The 22,947-nt window shown below is 38.1% G+C and overlaps 1 protein-coding gene across 3 annotated transcripts in view; it reads right to left on the bottom strand.

The window, feature by feature from the left end:
• Nucleotides 1-589: 589 nt before the first annotated feature.
• The window catches only part of LOC121373851, a 34,227-nt gene continuing 11,869 nt past the window's right edge, over nucleotides 590-22,947 (bottom strand). For 2 of the 3 annotated variants that reach the window (XM_041500626.1, XM_041500627.1), the window contains exons 5-13: nucleotides 21,982-22,097; nucleotides 18,977-19,095; nucleotides 17,865-17,936; nucleotides 16,926-17,129; nucleotides 12,877-13,262; nucleotides 11,282-11,916; nucleotides 8,452-8,620; nucleotides 5,079-5,174; nucleotides 590-1,074 (exon numbers count right to left, since the gene is read on the bottom strand). In XM_041500626.1, the coding sequence (XP_041356560.1) occupies nucleotides 843-1,074; nucleotides 5,079-5,174; nucleotides 8,452-8,620; nucleotides 11,282-11,916; nucleotides 12,877-13,262; nucleotides 16,926-17,129; nucleotides 17,865-17,936; nucleotides 18,977-19,095; nucleotides 21,982-22,097 (2,029 nt within the window). In that variant the 3' untranslated portion in view covers nucleotides 590-842. The remainder of the gene's footprint in view (nucleotides 1,075-5,078; nucleotides 5,175-8,451; nucleotides 8,621-11,281; nucleotides 11,917-12,876; nucleotides 13,263-16,925; nucleotides 17,130-17,864; nucleotides 17,937-18,976; nucleotides 19,096-21,981; nucleotides 22,098-22,947) is intronic. The other variant, XM_041500628.1, reaches the window with a different exon arrangement.

The raw sequence follows: 22,947 nt of genomic DNA, 5'->3' as shown, positions 1-22,947 counted from the left end.
ATTCTGATACCCACCTCCCACCACTGTAACGTCTTGTAACACTAAGCCCACTCCTCTCTAAGGTCCACTTTCCATTAATGCAATATTGCGTGTGCCAGTTGATCAACATAGTGCATATACATCGAATACTCACACAGACACTGAGGATGCTAAAAACCCCACACGGTCAATCAATGAGAGATTTGTCCATGCACGAGTCTTTCAGTGCAGTAATAAAATGATTAACAAATCAATGTGCTCTAGTGGTATCAATAAAACAGCCCATCTTTTCAACTTTGTCTGCAAACCTCAACTAGCAAAATAGAAATTAACAAGGGGAAATAACTCTTTGGTACGAACATCATCTATATATTAATATAACTGTTTACACTGTACAAAGTTCTATTGCTCTAGTTGTTTTTAAAGAGACAGAACCTAGTTTTTAAACACTAAGGCATATTTTTCATCTAGAATCTAGTTTGAATCGGTAAAAATGGACACTAAGTTTGGTTAATTTACCAACCTGTAACAAATTTGGATACAACAAATTGAAACCAGAGTCTGTGATGTTGAAATACCCTTAAAAATAGACTAAAACACGACTCTATAACCATTACTTCTCAGAGGAATGTGCGTTTTTAAAATTATAAAACATGCATTTTGTGGTATTAGAAACACCAGGATGACCAGAAACACTTCAGCTGTACCGAAATGGATAATCTAAAGAATAAAATACCAGTAATGTTTTAGTTCAGTGATAATAAACGGCTGTAATAGTGAACAATATGCTGTAGTGTTTAAAAACTAGGATCTGTCCCTTTAATGTTCACTACCAGAGTGGTCATTATCACAGTGCTGTTTTGTTACTTAAGAAAAAAGATTTCTTCTAAAATTCGACTTTCTTCAAGATTTTCTTCCTCATCAACGTCTTCATGTAACGACTGCTCCCTGAAAGAGTGCTCCCTAAACGACTGCTCCCTGGAAGTGTGAATTCGTTCCTCAGTGATCTGTTCTGGTCTCTCGAGGCTCACGTTGTGAGAAAGTCGGCCATCTTGAATAGAGTCAACAATCTCAAGAATCGACAATCCGTTTTCCCTGCAAATAAAGATTATCACAGTAACAATTTAATACATTATCCACATGGTTTAACATAACCAAGTTATTAATAATCATACGAAGCACACATGTAATAACAAGTGTTATTATCCACGTGGTTCAACATAACCGAGTTAATAATAATCATACGAAGCACACGTGTAATAACAAGTGTTATTATCCACATGGTTGAACATAACCAAGTTAATAATAATCATACGAAGCACACGTGTAATAACAAGTGTTATTATCCACGTGGTTCAACATAACCAAGTTAATAATAATCATACGAAGCACACGTGTAATAACAAGTGTTATTATCCTCATGGTTCAACATAACCGAGTTAATAATAATCATACGAAGCAGACGTGTAATAACAAGTGTTATTATCCACGTGGTTCAACATAACCAAGTTAATAATAATCATACGAAGCACACGTGTAATAACAAGTGTTATTATCCACATGGTTCAACATAACCGAGTTAATAATAATCATACGAAGCACACGTGTAATAACAAGTGTTATTATCCACATGGTTCAACATAACCTAGTTAATAATAATCCATCTTCATAAATCAAGGCTAATATTCGTTCCTCGTATTCAGCTTGATACATGTCGTCAAGAAATCGTGCCACAAAATGCTTAAATTTCATTGGATGCAATGAGATCTGATTGCAACAAATCGTAACACTCCTTATAGATTTCCTTGTTATTGTAAACAAAGATGGCAGCGTCAGCGTCCGTGGAAACGTGTCGTGTTTGTTAAAAAAGGCTTCTGCGGTTAATTTTTGATATTGCTTTCAAGATTGTCACATGTTACCGATGCTGTGATTGGTCAGTGATGTCATCGTGTAAGGGATATAATCGGTGTTACAAATTTTCTTCCAATAGAGGGCGCTAGTAGTGGATATCGGTAATCTTGACTACATGTATCAAGGCTGAATACGAGGAATGAATATTAGCCTTGATTTATGAAGATGATAATAACCATACGAAGCACACATGTAACAACAAATGTAATGACATAATTCTGGGAAGCGACGTCATAACATGATGTTGCTTCCTCAGTCTTAGTTCAAACTATGAATGTGAAATATGACTTCAGTAAACATTTTGATATAGCCCTTGTTACTTGTAAAAAATAAAGTGAATAATAAAGAAATTATTACACTCGCTTGTGAGTCGTACCGATTTTATGAAACTCGAATTAGTATTGACGTATTACCCTCTCTCTCACTTGGGTAATACAAAAATCCTGACACTCGTTGCACCGAGTTGGTACAACACAAACTTCTTTAATAATCAAAATATCTTAAAGTGACATTCCCTAGTTTTTAAACACTAAAGCATATTTTTACTTTTAGAGCAGATTTTGATAACTGAAATAATACTTTACTTAGATTTTATTGTTTAGATTATCCATTTCCATACATTCGAAGTGTTTTTGGTCATCCTGGTGTTTTTAGTATCACAAAATACATTTCTCATATTTTTAAAAATGCACATGAGTCTGAGAAGTAACAGTTAAGGAGTCAAGTTTTAGTCTATTTTTAGAGGGTATTTCACCATTTCAAAGTCACAGACTCATGTTTCACTCAATTGTAACTTTATCCAAATGTGTTACAGGTTTGTAGATTAACTGAACTTAGTGTTAATTTTCACGGGTTGAAACTAGGGTCTGTCCCTTTAACTGAACTTAGTGTTAATTTTCACGGGTTGAAACTAGGGTCTGTCCCTTTAACTGAACTTAGTGTTAATTTTCACGGGTTGAAACTAGGGTCTGTCCCTTTAACTGAACTTAGTGTTAATTTTCACGGGTTGAAACTAGGGTCTGTCCCTTTAACTAAACTTAGTGTTAATTTCCACGGGTTGAAACTAGGGTCTGTCCCTTTAACTAAACTTAGTGTTAATTTTCACAGGTTGAAACTAGGGTCCGTCCCTTTAACTAAACTTAGTGTTAATTTTCACAGGTTGAAACTAGGGTCCGTCCCTTTAACTAAACTTAGTGTTAATTTTCACAGGTTGAAACTAGGGTCCGTCCCTTTAATAAGTTTGTTTTGTTTAACACCACCACTAGAACACAGATTTATTAATCATCGCTTATTGCAGGTGTCACGGAACATGCTCTTAAATTCTTTTTGCCTGTGGCGATATTAATTGTTTTAGAGGGCCGTGTGCAGTCCCAATATGCACTTAAGACCAGATGGGCTTTGTTACGTAATACCTCCGCGCGACCGTACCCTCTAATACACACCCAGACCAGATGCGGAGGCCATGTGGCCAGTAGTTACGTAATAACTCCGGTAGAATGGTTTATGACCGGGGGATTTCTGGCCAACTGGCGACAGTATGTCTGGTCATCTAAGAAAATATATCGACTCTGGGAGTGGTGGAAATTCACATGATAAGATTCAGTACTGCGATGTGCCCCCAGGCGATATTCGGTTTTGTAATAAATAGATAGGATTGAGAGATATCGGGGAGAAACATATTGGAAGGCTCCCAGGGAACGTTAGTCCGTTTGGACTGGTAAATATATATTTCTGCTCTGTTGTATAACCTTGATGTCATTGATGTGACTTTAAATATTTTAATACTGTATTTAATACCAATATTATTTAGACAGTGTTCCGTTAAACTGACGAAGTAAATTGTAGGCTCACTGTTCTACAATTATTAAAGCTTAGCCAGTCATCCTAGAGGACCTAGGTAAACTGTATGTTATTGTCTTTATTGTGATAGGTACCAGTATTAAGTCTGTATTACAAGGTTACTGAATGAGTAGTTAAGGGTTAATTAAAAATTAACCAGTTAGGAATAGAGTTGTAATTCCTTTATTAATTAAGTTCCCCTGGAAGCGTTTCTCAATTATCACACGTATGGGTGTTGTGTCAGTGATTAGAATATTGTGTAAACTAGACACCTAGAGATTAACAAATTAAGTGATCAGTTCTGGGTTGTTATTATTTGTTGTTGTTAATTAACTACTGCAGCAGTACATTTGTCAGCGTAGTATTAATACAGATTCCAAAGTGTATTGTGTTTTTGTTGTGTTTTCTAGTGAACTAACAGGCTATATTATATATACTTTATATAAGATCTTATCTCTGATATACCTAGAACCGAGCCACGCGGGTATAACTGCCCGATACAGAGAGATCTAATAGATATACAGTTAGGAGAGATATTTGGATAATCGTGTTTCATTCAGTTACGGGTATTATAGGATCCCCGTGACAGCAGGTCAAACAATTGACAAATCTGACATATAGTCTGAAAGAAAAACAGATACATGTTTTCAGTAACTGCAAGGGATCTTTTATGGGCACTTCCCCACAGAAAGGACAGCTCAAAGCCTTTGACATACCAGTTGTTGTGGGGCATTGCTTGAGACGGAGGGGGTGGGGACAACAATCGGAGAATGGGTCACCTGAGAGGGTTGGATCCCATGATCCAAGTACCTCAGGCAAACGGTTTAACAACTGAACTAGATTCTTCCCCTACATACACTGGAATTGTTCGTTACTAATCCAGGTCAACACACAGCCGGTCAGTTAACATGTAAGGGGAGTTAACCCTTTGACATACCAGTTGTTGTGGGGCATTGCTCGAGACGGAGGGGGTGGGGACAACAATCGGAGAATGGGTCACCTGAGAGGGTTGGATCCCATGATCCAAGTACCTCAGGCAAACGGTTTAACAACTGAACTAGATTCTTCCCCTACATACACTGGAATTGTTCGTTACTAATCCAGGTCAACACACAGCCGGTCAGTTAACATGTAAGGGGAGTTAACCCTTTGACATACCAGTTGTTGTGGGGCATTGCTTGAGACGGAGAGGGTGGGGACAACAATCGGAGAATGGGTCACCTGAGGGGGTTGGATCCCATGATCCAAGTACCTCAGGCAAACGGTTTAACAATTGAACTAGATTCTCCCCCAGAGAGTTTCCCATATCATGGCGGTCAAAGTGTAAGGGGAGATAACCCATTACTTACACTGGAGAGTTTGCCATTAATTCAGGAGAACCAGAGTCCTGTCGGTCAATGTGTAAGGGGAGATTACCCTGTCTCGGACTCGGTCTGGGTGGAGTTCTGCAAGACACATCAAAACATACATGCACATGTAAAATACGTCCAACACTTGATATTTATCTGTATCAACATCAAAGGTAACAAATTAATTAACAACCAGTTATACCATTTATGATTTACTACACAGAACCCTTTGTGCGAGAAACGTAATATTTCCCGTTAAAACTGATCATTGACTGAATGAAGTGTGATTCCAGTGGCGGTTTTCGGCTGGGTATCTGCACGATTTTGGTGTGAAAGGACCTTAACACATGCAAGGAGGATTTTAAACATGAGGACAACACAGTCATTGTTGTATTGACACACTCATTGTTGTATTGACACACTCATTGTTGTATTCACTGGGACAGACCTGCAGATCACAGATCTTTAGTCGTATGCATAACATTATTAAATTAGGTTTACAATTCTTGCTGAATCCTAAAAAAAAAAAAAATCACAAAATTCAATGCTAATTGCTAATCTTACCCAGGGGTTCAAATATTTTCAAAAAAATTACTTGCCACAGGGCAAGTGCCAATCAGATATTCACTTAGCCCATATCTTTTTCCACTTGCCCACACTTCTTAAGGTAACCAATTGTGTTACTCCTATTTAATTTAATACAGTGCTTAATAATGTAATAATATTGAAAGTAATTGGTTTGATTGCACAAATAAAGAATTTTGCCAATAGGTTACAATAGTATCCACTGTCTTCTCTATTTGTTGATTTAAACTTTATTTTTTAAATAGTGTCCATTTGTTGATTTAAACTTCATTTGTTTGGTAGTGTCCACTTGTTCATCTCAACAAAAATATTGTGTCGATGTATGTATTAGTGGCCATGGATGTGGCGAGAACCCTTTCCACTTGTGAGCCATTCTTTTATGGCTGGCATTGGTTGAAAAACGTTTATGGATTTTGGCCCATGTGTCATTATTGTGAGTATATTATTTAACATTGTCTGCCCCAAAACACTTCTCTGGGATGTTTTTACCCTGTTTATAGCTGAGAAAAGTCTCGCAAACAGCCGTGGCTGGGCTCAAAGTAAACATGAGTTCTGTTTATGTTTTTAAAAAGTACATGTTTGGTAAACAACAGAAGGGGACGGGGTGTACATCGATTGCAGCCTTGTATTTTTAATTTATTGAGCATAATTTATTTGTTAAAAACTATTAATAAAAAGAAAGAAGTGTTTTATTTAACGACGCACTCAACACATTTTATTTACAGTTATATGGCGTCAGACATATGGTTCAGGACCACACAGAGTTTGAGAGGAAACCCGCTGTCGCCATTACATGGGCTACTCTTCCGGTTGGCAGCAAGGGATCTTTTATTTGCGCTTCCCAGGCAGGATAGCACAAACCATGGCCTTTGTTGAACCAGTTATGGATCACTGGTCGGTGCAAGTTGTTTACACCTACCCATTGAGCCTTGCGGAGCACTCACTCAGGGTTTGGAGTCGGTATCTGGATTAAAAATCCCATGTCTCGACTGGGATTCGAACCCAGTACCTACCAGCCTGTAGACCGATGGCCTGCCACGACGCCACCGAGGCCGGTAAACTATTAATAAAGCAGAACAAATTAATATATTCATGTATGCTTAGAGAGCATCGCACTATCATGATTATGACGTAGGGCTAATGAAATCTAACTTCACCTTACCCGTTCATTTTACATGGACATAGATTTACATTTGCAAAGTACTGAAAAACATTAAGTATGTTTTTGCTACAAGGTTTATGATATCTAAACTAAAATATCTTGCAACGTTTATAAGAATACAGTTCATAATATTTATACTTTGTTCAAGAGAACTCAGAAATTATAAACATGCTTTACGCATTTGCAAAGAGTAGATTCCAGAGTCCACCGCGTTAACGTCTAATATAATTTGAATATGACAATTTTTGTAAGGATTAAACATTTTGATTGCATTCACAAGGCATGTATATTTTATTTTTATTTAAAATACACCTGCGAAGTCACAGTATTGTCTCAACGCTCAATTATTTTTCAGTAATGGAGAGATGAAACCCTACTTAATTAACCCACTAAAATCATTAGTGTTAATGTCCATACTAACATATATTCACATAAAATTATTACTCAGTGGTGTATTTTAAGTAGGGGAATATCCTCGTAACTCTCCATTCCTGAAAAATAATGGAATGGAGAGTTACGAGGACATTCTCCTATACATAAGCTGTAAAGCGTATTGGATGCTATTTCCAAGTTTGAAGATCATCGAACCGAATTCAGTCAAACGTTCAGTGGTGGAAATGACCGATCTTAGTCGATAGTAAAAGGGGAATAACTCTAAAGTTGTTATTGAACTTTTCAACACATTGTTTTCCGTTTTGGTGTTAACGCGTTGGCAAGAGTTCCGATCATTCCAGCATTTAGAGTTAGTTCTCCTTAGAGCTATGTAAATCCTCGAACAATCGGAACTCTTTCCAAAGGTTTTACCGAGATTTGTAACAAAAAACAAAAGCAAAAAAAAGTTTTAGGTGTTAAATGTATAGTCACTTGTCATCGGGCATATGCAGTTAACATAATTACTTGCCCGGCACGAAAATTCCACTTGCCAAGGGCGTCGGGCGATGGGATTTTTGAACCCCTGTTACCTTTAATATCTATTTAATATCTGCTTTTGTTTATTTACACATGAAACACCCACCAACCCCAACATATTTACAACAATTTTATCCATTAAAATCGAGGGAAAATTACAGATTTTTATAATCGATCATTAGGATCTATGAGACATATTTACACTGTAAAAAAGAAGAAATCTAGAGGGGTCCGAATTGGTGAACTGTAAAAAAGAGGAAATCTTGAGTGGTCCGTGGACAAGGACGATTAAAATGAGGAAAACCTCTGATCCGAGGAGAAATCCCACCCATGATTTAGCATCATAAAATTAAAATACAACAGGATATCCTGAACTAAACTGCATAAAATCATACTAAAACATAAACAGTTTTTGTCCGTTTCCAAAAGTTTTCGTTTTCTTTTTATGTCTAGCCCAGTTGAAATTAACAAAACACACTATTAGTGGATGATGGTATCAGGGTGTGTGCGGGGATGAGAGGGGGTAGAGCTAGTACCTGGAGATGTGTCTGTACGACACGCTGGTCCCGGCATTGATGGGTGGGGTGGGTGGGGGCGGTGAGAGGGGGGGGGGGTTAGAGCTAGTACCTGGAGATGTGTCTGTACGACACTAGTCCTGGTATCAAGAGGTGGGGTGGGTGGTGGGGATGATGGAGGGTGGGGGGTTAGAGCTAGTACCTGGAGATGTGTCTGTATGACACGCTGGTCCCGGCATCGACTCGTTCTAATGGCGGGCACGAGGCCACACCCGATCCATCTTGTCGTAATGGTGACGTTCCCACGCTGATTCGGGTCATTGAAATGGGAGACGTGGCGGCCGAGATTCTACTTCTGACACCAAGACGTTCTGTTGAACAAATTGAAAAAAATATATAAAAATATCTCGTTTCACACCTGGTTTGTTGACACATTCAATACCGTGTTCCTCTTTAATGACCTACAGTTTAGCAGGGCTGTATTCATCAAAGATGCAAACTGACCCCAGTTATTTAGTCATTTTTGTTTTAAGGCACAAAATTTGTTAAGTAATCACTGCTTTTCAAACTTTAAGCTGAAAATACAGCCCTGGGCCCAACTTCACTAAACATCGTAAACCTAGTTTTGCAAGTAAACGTAAATCTACGCCTAAACCACAATTGTTATTACTATAATAGTACAACAAATATAGTTAGAAATACAGATATTTCATTTTCTTTTGTTTTTAAGTGCTCCATCTTCCTTAATGATGCAATTTTCGGAGTGAAATAGACATTAAACACGTGCAAACGCACGACCAGTATAACTGATAGAAGCAGACGTAAACTTGCGATGTTTAGTGAAATAGACATCAAACACGTGCAAACGCACGACCAGTATAACTGATAGAAGCAGACGTAAACTTGCGATGTTTAGTGAAATAGACATCAAACACGTGTAAACGCATGACCAGTATAACTGATAGAAGCAGACGTAAACTTGCGATGTTTAGTGAAATAGACATCAAACACGTGTAAACGCACGACCAGTATAACTGATAGAAGCAGACGTAAACTTGCGATGTTTAGTGAAATAGACATCAAACACGTGTAAACGCACGACCAGTATAACTGATAGAAGCAGACGTAAACTTGCGATGTTTAGTGAAATAGACATCAAACACGTGTAAACGCATGACCAGTATAACTGATAGAAGCAGACGTAAACTTGCGATGTTTAGTGAAATAGACATCAAACACGTGTAAACGCACGACCAGTATAACTGACAGAAGCAGACGTAAACTTGCGATGTTTAGTGAAATAGACATCAAACACGTGTAAACGCACGACCAGTATAACTGACAGAAGCAGACGTAAACTTGCGATGTTTAGTGAAATAGACATCAAACACGTGTAAACGCACGACCAGTATAACTGATAGAAGCAGACGTAAACTTGCGATGTTTAGTGAAATAGACATCAAACACGTGTAAACGCATGACCAGTATAACTGATAGAAGCAGACGTAAACTTGCGATGTTTAGTGAAATAGACATCAAACACGTGTAAACGCACGACCAGTATAACTGATAGAAGCAGACGTAAACTTGCGATGTTTAGTGAAATAGACATCAACACGTGTAAACGCACGACCAGTATAACTGATAGAAGCAGACGTAAACTTGCGATGTTTAGTGAAATAGACATCAAACACGTGTAAACGCACGACCAGTATAACTGATAGAAGCAGACGTAAACTTGCGATGTTTAGTGAAATAGACATCAAACACGTGTAAACGCACGACCAGTATAACTGATAGAAGCAGACGTAAACTTGCGATGTTTAGTGAAATAGACATCAAACACGTGTAAACGCACGACCAGTATAACTGATAGAAGCAGACGTAAACTTGCGATGTTTAGTGAAATAGACATCAAACACGTGTAAACGCACGACCAGTATAACTGATAGAAGCAGACGTAAACTTGCGATGTTTAGTGAAATAGACATCAAACACGTGTAAACGCACGACCAGTATAACTGATAGAAGCAGACGTAAACTTGCGATGTTTAGTGAAATAGACATCAAACACGTGTAAACGCACGACCAGTATAACTGAATGCAATGTAGAGGGCTGAAGTAAATGTTAAAAAGTTAGCAGCTCAAGTTGTAATTATTTAAAATTAATTAGACTTCAATAACTACTTTAACAGCAATGAGACAAACATGGATAAAGTTTATGATTTATATGATCAACCTTAACTATCAGGCGTTATCAATATATCTGAAATAGTGTCAAAAATAATATGGAAATCAAAAACTGTTGGTGAAAGTTATAATTATCAGAAGTTAAAGTTGATTTTGTTTAATGACACTACTAGAGCACATTTATTAATTACATGTAATCCTGGGCTATTGGATGTCAAACATTTGGTCATTCTGACATTTATAGTCTTAGAGAGAAAACCTCCAAAATGTTTTTCATTCGTAGCAACGGGTCTTTTATATGCATTATCCCAGACAGGAAGGCACATACCACAGCCATTGATCAGTTGTGGTGCACTGGTTGGAACAAGAAATAATTATGAGAAAGCATATTGTGCACTTTGAGAGGAATTTTCCGTCTGCCTCCTGTCCAGTTTGAACCTTGTTTGATTTTAACACACCCATGAACAAAATTACAGCCAAATGACTTCAGTTACTAGTGCAAAAAAAAGAAAGTAAAGTTTGCTTTATATAAAGATACCACTAAAGCACGTTAATTTATTAATCATCAGCTATTGGATGTCAAACATTTGGTAAATCTGACATTTATAGTCTTTGAGAGAAAACCTACTACATTTTTTCCATTAGTAGCACTGGATCTTTTATATGCACCATCCCAACGACAAAATAGCACATACAAAGGCCTTTGATAGACCAGTCGTGGTGCAATGGCTGGAATTAAAAATAGCCCACTGATGGGTATCGATCCTAGACCGACTGTGCATCAGACAAGTGCCTTACCACTGGGTTATAGCAGAAAATACTTTTAAAAAACACAACATTACCTCTGGCATTGTGAGATGCATCAGACATCCCTGAGTAATCGAGTCTCTTTACGAGGTTATCTGCTCTTGAATTGTCATCATCATCGTCGGAATCTATGATGTACGTTGCTTTGTTCAAATCCACCCTCTCATCATCGTCTACATCGGCGTAACGACCTCGTGGTGACCTCTCCACAAACCTCGACACTTTATCATCCGCGTGAGAATGACCACACTGATCGTCCAGTAACCGCGATGTTTTACTGGCTCGGTGAACGTTCGCAAGCTGTCGTTCCAATAACCGCGAACCTTCGCCATCGTGGTTTACAAACCGCGGTTCTGGTAACCTTGAGTTTGTGCCAGCGTGGTTTACAAACTGCGGTTTCGGTAACCTCGAGTTTGTGCCTTCGGAACCCACAAGCTGTCTCTCTAGTAACAATCTCGCTATTTTGTCGTCTTTGTCGGAACTGGCCAACTGTCGCTCCAGCCCCTTTTTTCTCTCGAGGTGGCGCCACTTGAGGATTTCCTGCTTCTCACAGAGTTGTTTCTCCTGGTGGATGAGGATCTGCTTGAGTCGCTGCTGTTCTTCTAGTAGCGCTCTCTTCTGCTGTAGTAGTTTCTGTCTGCGTTCCTCCGGGGTCAGCTTCTTGTAATACCTGACAAATAAAACAGAGATTATTATACGATCTTGTGTGTCGTACTGATTTTACGAAATCAGTGTCAGGATTTTTATATTGCCCAAGCGAAAGTGAGGGTAATACACAATCTGATTAAAATTATCTCTACTGGTCTACCAGTAGATCTAACAGCATTGCGTGGACTCCCATGTTCAGGTGACATTTCATCTATAAATAACAATTACACTTTACCTTTTATAGCGTTATTAGGGAGCATACAAATTCTAAAAATTTATTTATGCAATAGTCGAACTTGTTGCTCTATTTCAACATTAAAAATAGGGTGAAAAGTGCAGTAATAAACTCTCGATTGTATACTAATATAAACAGATTTTATGGCTATACCATCTGGGTTTTTTTTTTGTCTTGAAATGAATTTTATATAAAATTTTATATTGTAATTAGTTACCGGCATACTTCGTAATTCACCCGAATCATTTCGTATACCCTCGGCATAATCCCAAATGTTTTCAAATTCTTTTCAAATCACTTGCATGATTTTGCAAGTAAGGTTTTGGTTGGTCGAATGAAAGGTCAACTGGACATGAGGTCCAACCGGCTGCTGTTAGATTCACATGTAATAGTGGAGCTAATTTTGACTCAGACACGAGTGTAATAATTTCTTTATTATCCATATTATTATTGTTGTTGTTTTCTTTATGAATAACAAGACCCAACTCAAAATGTTTATGCCACAACTAGAAGGAGACTACGAAATGACGTCATATTTCAAATGCACAATCTGAGCTAGGACTGGAGAAGCAACGTCATGGTGTGACGTCGCTTCCCAAAATTACGTCATTGCACTTGTTATTACACGTGTGCTTCGTATGATTATTATTAACTCGGTTATGTTGAACTATGTGGATTCTCACTGTTAACCTCCTGCGTTTAAGAAAACCAGGCTTTGTAAATTGGTCCCAATACGTTTCGTGTTACCTGATAAATTCCTGGTCATTGTTCATGCTGCGGTTCTCGTCTGGCGAATGTAACTTCCCGACATGGCCACCGTCACCGCACCGATCATCCGCCCGCTCCAAGAACCCGACCCGAACCTTGCCGCCGCCCCTCGTCTCGTGGTTTCTCTCGTCTCCCTGACTGTCACGCTCGCTGTGCAGTGAGCCGGGGCTGTCATCTCTCGGCAGCGAGTGGAACTCTGAGCGGAACTCCGAGTGGGCCGTGTGGATGGAGGTCAGCGACACCTCCTCCATCACCGAACTCTTCTGCGTGCTCGACATGATGGGCTCGTGGAAAGGTCGCGACCTCACAGGGTTCTTCGGGTAGCGCGGTGTCCGCTGCGGTTTGTACGCCACGAGTGGCTGGACCTGTGTGAAGAAACCATCTGATTAAAATTAGTTCTACTGGGTCTACCAGTAGATCTAACAGCATTGCGTGGACTCCCATGTCCAGGTGACATTTCATCTATAAATAACAATTTAAATATCAACCAATTACACTTCACCTTTTATAGCATTATTCGGGACCATACAAATTCTAAAAATAGCGGCTGAACCTGAATGGAAAGAAAAGGAATGTTAACAACACCTCAGCACATTTTAAACTATGGCTATTTGGTGTCTAACATATGGTTATTTCTAAACTTGGTCTAGATAGTGAGAGAAAGGAAAGGAATGTTTGTTTAACAACACCTCAGCACATTTTAAACTATGGCTATTTGGTGTCTAACATATGGTTATTTCTACACTTGGTCGAGATAGTGAGAGAAAGGAAAGGAATGTTTGTTTGACGACACCTCAGCACATTTTAAACTATGGCTATTTGGTGTCTAACATATGGTTATTTCTACACTTGGTCGAGATAGTGAGAGAAAGGAAAGGAATGTTTGTTTAAAAACACCTCAGCACATTTTAAACTACGGCTATTTGGTGTCTAACATATGGTTATTTCTACACTTGGTCTAGATAGTGAGAGAAAGGAAAGGAATGTTTGTTTAACGACACCTCAGCACATTTTAAACTATGGCTATTTGGTGTCTAACATATGGTTATTTCTACACTTGGTCGAGATAGTGAGAGAAAGGAAAGGAATGTTTGTTTAACGACACCTCAGCACATTTTAAACTATGGCTATTTGGTGTCTAACATATGGTTATTTCTACACTTGGTCGAGATAGTGAGAGAAAGGAAAGGAATGTTTGTTTAAAAACACCTCAGCACATTTTAAACTACAGCTATTTGGTGTCTAACATATGGTTATTTCTACACTTGGTCTAGATAGTGAGAGAAAGGAAAGGAATGTTTGTTTAACAACACCTCATCACATTTTAAACTACAGCTATTTGGTGTCTAACATATGGTTATTTCTACACTTGGTCGAGATAGTGAGAGAAGGGAAAGGAATATTTGTTTAACGACACCTCAGCACATTTTAAACTACAGCTATTTGGTGTCTAACATATGGTTATTTCTACACTTGGTCTAGATAGTGAGAGAAAGGAAAGGAATGTTTGTTTAACAACACCTCAGCACATTTTAAACTACAGCTATTTGGTGTCTAACATATGGTTATTTCTACACTTGGTCGAGATAGTGAGAGAAGGGAAAGGAATATTTGTTTAACGACACCTCAGCACATTTTAAACTACAGCTATTTGGTGTCTAACATATGGTTATTTCTACACTTGGTCGAGATAGTGAGAGAAGGGAAAGGAATATTTGTTTAACGACACCTCAGCACATTTTAAACTACGACTATTTGGTGTCTAACATGGTTATTTCTACACTTGGTCTAGATAGTGAGAGAAAGTAAAGGAATGTTTGTTTAACAACACCTCAGCACATTTTAAACTACGGCTATTTGGTGTGTAACATATGGTTATTTCTACACTTGGTCTAGATAGTGACAGAAAGGAAAGGAATGTGTGTTTAACGACACCTCAGCACATTTTAAACTACGGCTATTTGGTGTGTAACATATGGTTATTTCTACACTTGGTCTAGATAGTGACAGAAAGGAAAGGAATGTTTGTTTAACGACACCTCAGCACATTTTAAACTACGGCTATTTGGTGTCTAACATATGGTTATTTCTACACTTGGTCTAGATAGTGACAGAAAGGAAAGGAATGTTTGTTTAACGACACCTCAGCACATTTTAAACTACAGCTATTTGGTGTCTAACATATGGTTATTTCTACACTTGGTCTAGATAGTGAGAAAGGAAAGGAATGTTTGTTTAACAACACCTCAGCACATTTTTAAACTGGCTATTTGGTGTGATACATTTGGTTATTTTAACACAATCAATGTTGATCCTGTAGTTACATTTAATATAATTAATAATAAACATATCATTTAAAAATTATTTTTTAATGCATATTACTAATATAATTAATTTAATTCAATTCTTTTCTCCATTCTTTTCTAATTATAAGGGGTTCCACGTAAGACATTAAATAATAATAATAATAAATAAAAATAAATTGTCCCCCAACCCAAGAACCTGACCATATGTAAAAAAAAGACAGGATAGCACATACCACGGCCTTTGATATACCAGTTGTGGTGCACTGGCTGAGATGGAAAACAGCTCAACGGACTCATTGACGGAAATCGATCCTAGACTGACCGCGCATCAAGTGAGTGCTTTACCACTGGGCTACGTCTCGCCACGTCATAAATGAGGATTAGATAATAATGCTTACATATTCTTGAATGTGAGAAATTATGCTGAAATATACATTTAAGTATTGTCTGTTATTTCTTTTACGTTCATTGGGGTATGAACACAAAAAATCATCTACAAATTGTGTGAATCGGCGAAGTTTGCGTATGATTTTTTTTTGTTCATACCCCGATACTTATAATTAAATTTGAATCATACAGGCTAATAATAGTAACACTAAAACATGATACTTTATTTTGAATTGTTTTATATCCATAAACAATAACGCTCAATAAGACAACTTGCCCATATAAAATGACGTCATCAGATACGACGTTTCCCGACAACGTAATTTTTACGTTCATCAAAAAATGAACAAACTCCCGTTGCTACGTCTGGACCAATGGGATGACGTTATGATGTAATGAATGTAACAGACATTTAATTATATACTAATATTTAATAAAATAATAGTAATAAAAAATACTTTTAAAAAAGAAGAAAAAAGTTAGTTTTGTTTAATGACACCACTAGAGCATATTGAATGCTTGGCATTCAGTATTCAGTGTGTCTGTGTCAAGTGTAACATTGGGCGAGATATTTCACCTGCAGGTAAAGTTACATGTAGTTTGTTTAACGACACCACTAAAGCACACTGATTTATTAATCGTCAGCTATTGGATGCCAAATATTTAGTAACTGACATAGTGTCTTAGAGAAGAAACCTCTACATTTTGCCAGAAGCAGCAAGGGATCTTTTGTATGCACTTTCTCACACAGGAAAGCACATACCACGGCCTTTCACCAGTTGTGCTGCACTGGTTGGAAGAAGAAAAAGCCCAAACAGCTGAATGGATCCATGGAGGTGGTTCGATCCTGCGATGCAAGCACTTTAGGCAAGCACTCACCTGAAGGAGCTAAATCCCACCCCTTCATTTTCCATGACCCGAATGAAAATTCCCTGACTTTTGAGGATTTCTATGTCTCGCACTATACCTGTATGAGGTTGCACTGTACCTGTACGAGGTCGCACTACACCTGTACGAGGTCGCACTACACCTGTACGAGGTCGCACTACACCTGTACGAGATCGCACTACACCTGTACGAAATCGCACTATACGAGATCACACTATACCTGTACGAGGTCGCACTATACCTGTACGAGGTCACACTATACCTGTACGAAATCGCACTATATGAGATCGCACGACACCTGTACGAGATCGCACTATATCTGTACGAGATCGCACTATATCTGTACGAGATCGCACTATATCTGTACGAGATCACCACTATACCTGTACGAGATCACCACTATACCTGTACGAGATCGCACGACACCTGTACGAGATCGCACTATACCTGTATGAGATCACAAGTCCCGGCCAGTCCGTTCGCAACGTAATTCTGTTGGGCGATCTCTCTGTCGATTTGAGCGGTATAAGGTCGATCGTGATTGGCTGGAGGAAAGTGAGCATTGAGATCCTCCATGTTCCCGTTGTGTAATTCCTCCCCTGTGTGTGCCGTCCTCACCACAACGTCACCAGACGACCGTGGTTCGAAATCCTAATAATAAACGGTAAAGATAAAGTTTATTTTGCGACAGCTTAGCATCTTTTTAACCTTGTCAGTACTGCAGGTGAAAGGGACAGAATGTAGCCCACTGGTAAAAAATCGGGCCACAAATGCACATAATAGAATCATTTCTGTGGGTGTAATTTTAAACACCATTAAGAGCCCTAAAATCTCATTAAAATCAGAAAAACCCTCGGTGGTGTCGTGGTTAAGCCATCGGACATAAGGCTGGTAGGTACAGGGTTCGCAGCCCGGTACCGGCTCCCACCCACAGCAAGTTTTAACGACTCCGTGGGTATGTGTAAGGCCACTACACCCTCTTCTAACCACTAACCAACTAACAACTGACTCCCTGTCCTGGACAGACAGCCCAGATAGCCGAGGTGTGTACCCAGGACACATGCTTGGACCGTAATTGGATATAAACATGAAAAGAAAACAAAAAAGAAAACCCCAATGGAATAATACTTACACTTTCAGGTATGAACAATATTTTATTTATTTATAAAACATTTAACTGCAAATATGTAAGTAAAAGATATGTCTACCACCTCAAAATGGTTTAAGTAAACAATTAATCCCGTAGTCAGATAGATCATTAACGTCTGTTCTGGGACTAGCCTTGGGGCCACATCTTTATTTGCTAAAAATATTTCACTAACATTAATTTTGTCTGGCTGCAGTAAAAACGTGCTGTTTGTTTTCCCCCTCTATAACAATACTTACGCCTGGTGTTTCCACGCTGCGAGCACGATCCACAACAAGCACACAATTATCCAGGTCAGTGGGTTTCGTATTCTAGGATAAAAAGAGATAATATATAACTTATAATATACAACATAAACAAGTTCAGCCTTCAGCCAGTTTCTATTGACCGATTATTTATGATGACCGATTAAAGCAGTGATATACGTATACTACAAGCCCTGCCCACAGCAATCGGCAATGTCGTGGAGTTGTTAGTTCTCTACGGCACTTTTTTACCTTGGACTATATTCAGGATTTTTTAAATGGCGAGTGTTTTTTGCCGTGGACATTTTCTTAATTACAGGGATTGTACTAGCACATTATGATTACTGACGTCACGTACGTGACACCACCAGTTTAGTTACATTACAAAACCGCTCATTTGACCTCTAGGTCATTGTACCATGTAGCTGAAATAACAGAAATAATAGCTATTCACCATGTTTATGAACAGTGTTTCGTTCTCAACATAAATTTCAACATTTCGTTTCCGAACGTAAACCAGGCAATGTATTCTGGACTTTTGCGTATCATTTTCTCGTAAGGAATTGCATCAATGTTCGCTCACAAGCAATTATAGTCATTCCGCGTTTAAGCAGCATCCACTAGATGAATTTACTTCTGTGTTTCATTTTCTTGTACCGATGTACGTGTGCACTTGTGCAATTGCAAGCAATTTCGGCAATCCGCGTTTAAGCAGCGCACACTAGATAAATTTACTTCCGGATTTCGTTTCTCGTACAGTTGTTCGCATGCACCGATACAATTTCAGAACATTCATAAATACATGTATACTACAATAATCATGTGGCATTAAAAGTAGTAGTAACAGGAATTCAATTCTAACTTTGATATAGTTGTGGTAACCTATAGGTTACCAAGCTATATTTTGTGGTAACCTGTAAATGGGTTACCAGACACAATGCTTATTTTGATGCCTGGAGAGAGAGAGAGAGAGAGAGAGAGAGAGAGAGAGAGAGAGAGAGAGAGAGAGAGAGAGAGAGAGAGAGAGAGAGAGAGAGAGAGAGAGAGAGAGAGATAGAGAGAGAGAGCGAGGGAGGGAGGGAGGGAGGGAGGGGATGAACACATACCCAGGTAGAACACATGACGGTTTTCCTGACGGACGACTTCTGTCTTTCTTGTTCTTGTAACAACTCCTCCTGATATTTGTTCAGCAGTCTCTGGCTGTCGAAGAATCGCTTCTGTATTTCTACAACACACACCAGTAATGAGTTGTGACAGCTAGTTTGATAATAAATTTGATCGTTTTACCAACAACGAAAATCACCCAATATTAGGATATGAATAGTAGTTTGCTTTTTTGTGGGGGTTTTCTGGTAAGAAAATCCCCAGTTATTGGGAATAATGGACATAAATACTGGACAGCTTGTAAGTAAATGCGGTTTTTGTGTGGGGTTTTTTGTAAGAAAACCCCCAGTTATTGGGAATAATGGACATAAATATTGGACAGCTTGTAAGTAAATGCAGTTTTTTTGTTTTTTTCTGGTAAGAAAACCCCCAGTTATTGGGAATAATGGACATAAATACTGGACAGCTTGTAAGTAAATGCAGTTTTTTTGTCGTTTTTTCTGGTAAGAAAACCCCCAGTTATTGGGAATAATGGACATAAATACTGGACAGCTTGTAAGTAAATGCGGTTTTTGTGTGGGGTTTTTTGTAAGAAAACCCCCAGTTATTGGGAATAATGGACATAAATATTGGACAGCTTGTAAGTAAATGCAGTTTTTTTGTTTTTTTCTGGTAAGAAAACCCCCAGTTATTGGGAATAATGGACATAAATACTGGACAGCTTGTAAGTAAATGCAGTTTTTTTGTCGTTTTTTCTGGTAAGAAAACCCCCAGTTATTGGGAATAATGGATATAAATACTGGACAGCTTGTAAGTAAATGCGGCTTTTTCAAAAAAAATCCTAATTTTAATTAATATTTACTTATCTAAACTATCATAAAAATTAGAAAAAAACACAAAACAATACTTACTGATTCAAATATGAACTTTATTTTATGTACAGTCAACTCCACTTATTTGCACATCGGTTTATAGCATAATTCGGTTAATCGACTATTTTCACCCAACACGGAACCATTTGCCCTTATAACATTACAAAACATCCGGTTAATTGCACAGACTACAGGCTATATATCGGTTATTTGCACATATAAATAACGATTTTTTTTTTTTTGGTGCTAAATTAATGTCACAAATGACTGAGAATGTCTATCAAACTTTGGCAAAAAAACTCAAATAAATCACCGATTAATCTGTTTTGTTTGAGCTCACTGTGTGGTAAGCCGACTGCAAGTGTAATCGCTGTTTACAGAGTTGACGTGTGACATGCAAATGAGATGGTGTGCACGTTACTACTGGTGAATCACAATACCCGACTACAAGATTTAAGAATGACATAATTAAGTTGAATAAACCTAAGACCTAATGTTTTGTTTGCAATATATTGCTGTTAATCAGAGGCCATCTCAATAACAAGTAACTCTCCGACTATTATTTTTAGAAGTACCGCCTGTGCGCTTGTACGCATGCGCACTCAACTATTGAGGCCCTATTCGATTGACGTGTTCAGGGCAATCATTGTTCTGTATCAATTATTACGTTATGTTGAGAAGCCTTGTTAATAATTAAAAGATTACAGATCAATCGTCCTAGGCGGTTATGTTTTTAATAAATGTGACCGAGAAAGGGTTGTTGTTCACTTATTCATTAGATGCAGTGTACGCTATATCTGTTAAACGCAAAAGAAACGATTTATCACTTGCTTCCCGGAAAATGTAGCGGAAAAAAAAAGACTGGTGGGGGAGGTCGTCAAAAAAACAAACATAACAAAGACCGTTATTTATGGATCGTCCCTAAGTTTCTGCTATATTGTTAGACACCAATCAGTCGGACCTCACCATGAAGGTCAGTCAATTGTGTTAGACCGGTCATGCATGCAATGCAGACTGCTGGAACTGATAACGACTCACTAGCCGAGCTTAACTTTAATTGCTTAACAATAGCAAAGTCATTATTTGGGGATCACAAATAATACCAAAGCTTGCCGTATCTTTTGGGATGGAAAGAACACCATACCAGCAAATGCATACAAGTTCACGTAATTCTATTCGGTCAATCAACAGCCCGGTAATTCCGGAAACTGACGTCATTTTGTAAACACGTGCACCGATGAAACGTGAACTTTTTGATGGTTCTGTTGTTTCAAGTTTATCTCATTAACTACATGGCTAATACACTTTGTTTACACTAGTGGATGGTCAGTGGGGTTTTTTTTAATGCACAAAGTTTGTGTTTTTAGAAAACGACGCCAGTTTGTGTTTTTAGAAAACGACGCCCAGTGACGGACGTTGTTGGTTTTTTAGAAAATGATTTCTGGTCTGGCAGATTAAAACAAAAACGCCATGCTAATTATATATATCGATAGATATATTTTTTTACATTTATATATATCCAACTGCATGTGACATGTGTTAACTGTAATAGTTCCGGTATGAAGTACCGCATTATGCTAGACTGTCTCCCATGCCACTTTGTAGTTGGATGGCTGTTACAAAGTGAAAGTCGGTACTCTATCGGTTAATCGACTAACCCGGTTAATTGCACAAAATCGAGCAGCACCGAGGGTATGCAAATAAGCGGGTTTGACTGTATTTATAAAACATTTAAGTGAATATATGCGATTGAAAATTATAAACTTGTACCCACTCAACATGGTTTTTGTCAAAAATGAATCTAGAAATCTAAAGGTTAATAAATCAAGGTGCTCTAGTGGTGTCAGTAAACAAGACAAACTTGAACACATCATATACAGGGTTTCTGCCAGAGGGTAAAACGTGTATGGCGTCATACCCAAATTTTATGGCAGGTTTAAATTTTCTTTTTACAAAATTAATTACTCTTATCATTACTGTATGATTTTCTTAACCCTGACTCTAAACTTAAACCATTTTCTTTCTGGGTTTGACTGTGGTTGCATTCACTTCCATAGCGCCACACCCAAAAATTTCTTTCTGACAGAAACACTAATATATTAATAAATGTATGATATAGCGTCGTATATTAATACCTTCTCTTTCCTGGAGGATTTCTTCTTGTTGTTCCACCAGCTGTACGATCTGTTTCTCATACCTCTCACGTTCGTCCTGCAGCTGACTCATAACCTTCTCTTTCTCCTCCCCTGTCCTGCAACACATTGTGGGAAGCATCACCAAGCAGTTGGCTACCAATCACCATTTAAAGTAGATAGACAGAAACCAAGCAGTCGTCAAGCAATCAACATTTCAAGTAGACCTACACAAACCAAGCAGTTGTCTAGCAATCACCATTTCAAGTAGACCTACACAAACCAAGCAGTTGTCTAGCAATCACCATTTCAAGTAGACCGACACAAACCAATCACCATTTCAAGTAGACAGGCACAAACCAAGCAGTCATCAAGCAATCATCATTTCACGTAGACAGGCACAAACCAGTTGTCTAGCAATCACCATTTCAAGTAGACCGACACAAACCAATCATCATTTCAAGTAGACCTACACAAACCAATCACCATTTCAAATACACTGACACAAACCAATCACCATTTCAAGTAGACCGACACAAACCAATCACCATTTCAAGTAGACCAACACATTATTTTATTTCTTTATAAATGTATGAAGTGAAAATAGGACTACACGTTATAAACATCTACCTACTGATATGATTGCAAACTTCACTTGATGAGATGTAAATAATATTTGACAAAAACATGAAATTTTCTATTTATTATATAACTTTTGGCAATTTACCTTTATTTTTAAAATGCCAGCAGCAAAATATTTCTGGCTTTCTTGCAGTGAAGATAACACTTTCTACAGTGAAGAAAAACACATTTTGGAGTGAAATGGTGAAATTTTCACTCTAAAATGTGTTATTGTCACTTAATGAATGATAACTTTTATTTCACTGATATTTTAAGATATTTCACTAAATGTTATATAATACACTAAATTATCACATGGGTTTATGACATGGATATCATGGGTAAGTA

The sequence above is a fragment of the Gigantopelta aegis genome, chromosome 5 (genome assembly GCF_016097555.1).
Source record: "Gigantopelta aegis isolate Gae_Host chromosome 5, Gae_host_genome, whole genome shotgun sequence".
Classification (NCBI taxonomy): domain Eukaryota; kingdom Metazoa; phylum Mollusca; class Gastropoda; order Neomphalida; family Peltospiridae; genus Gigantopelta; species Gigantopelta aegis.
Note: the sequence above shows the minus strand (reverse complement) of the source record. Positions and strands in the feature narration are given on the sequence as shown.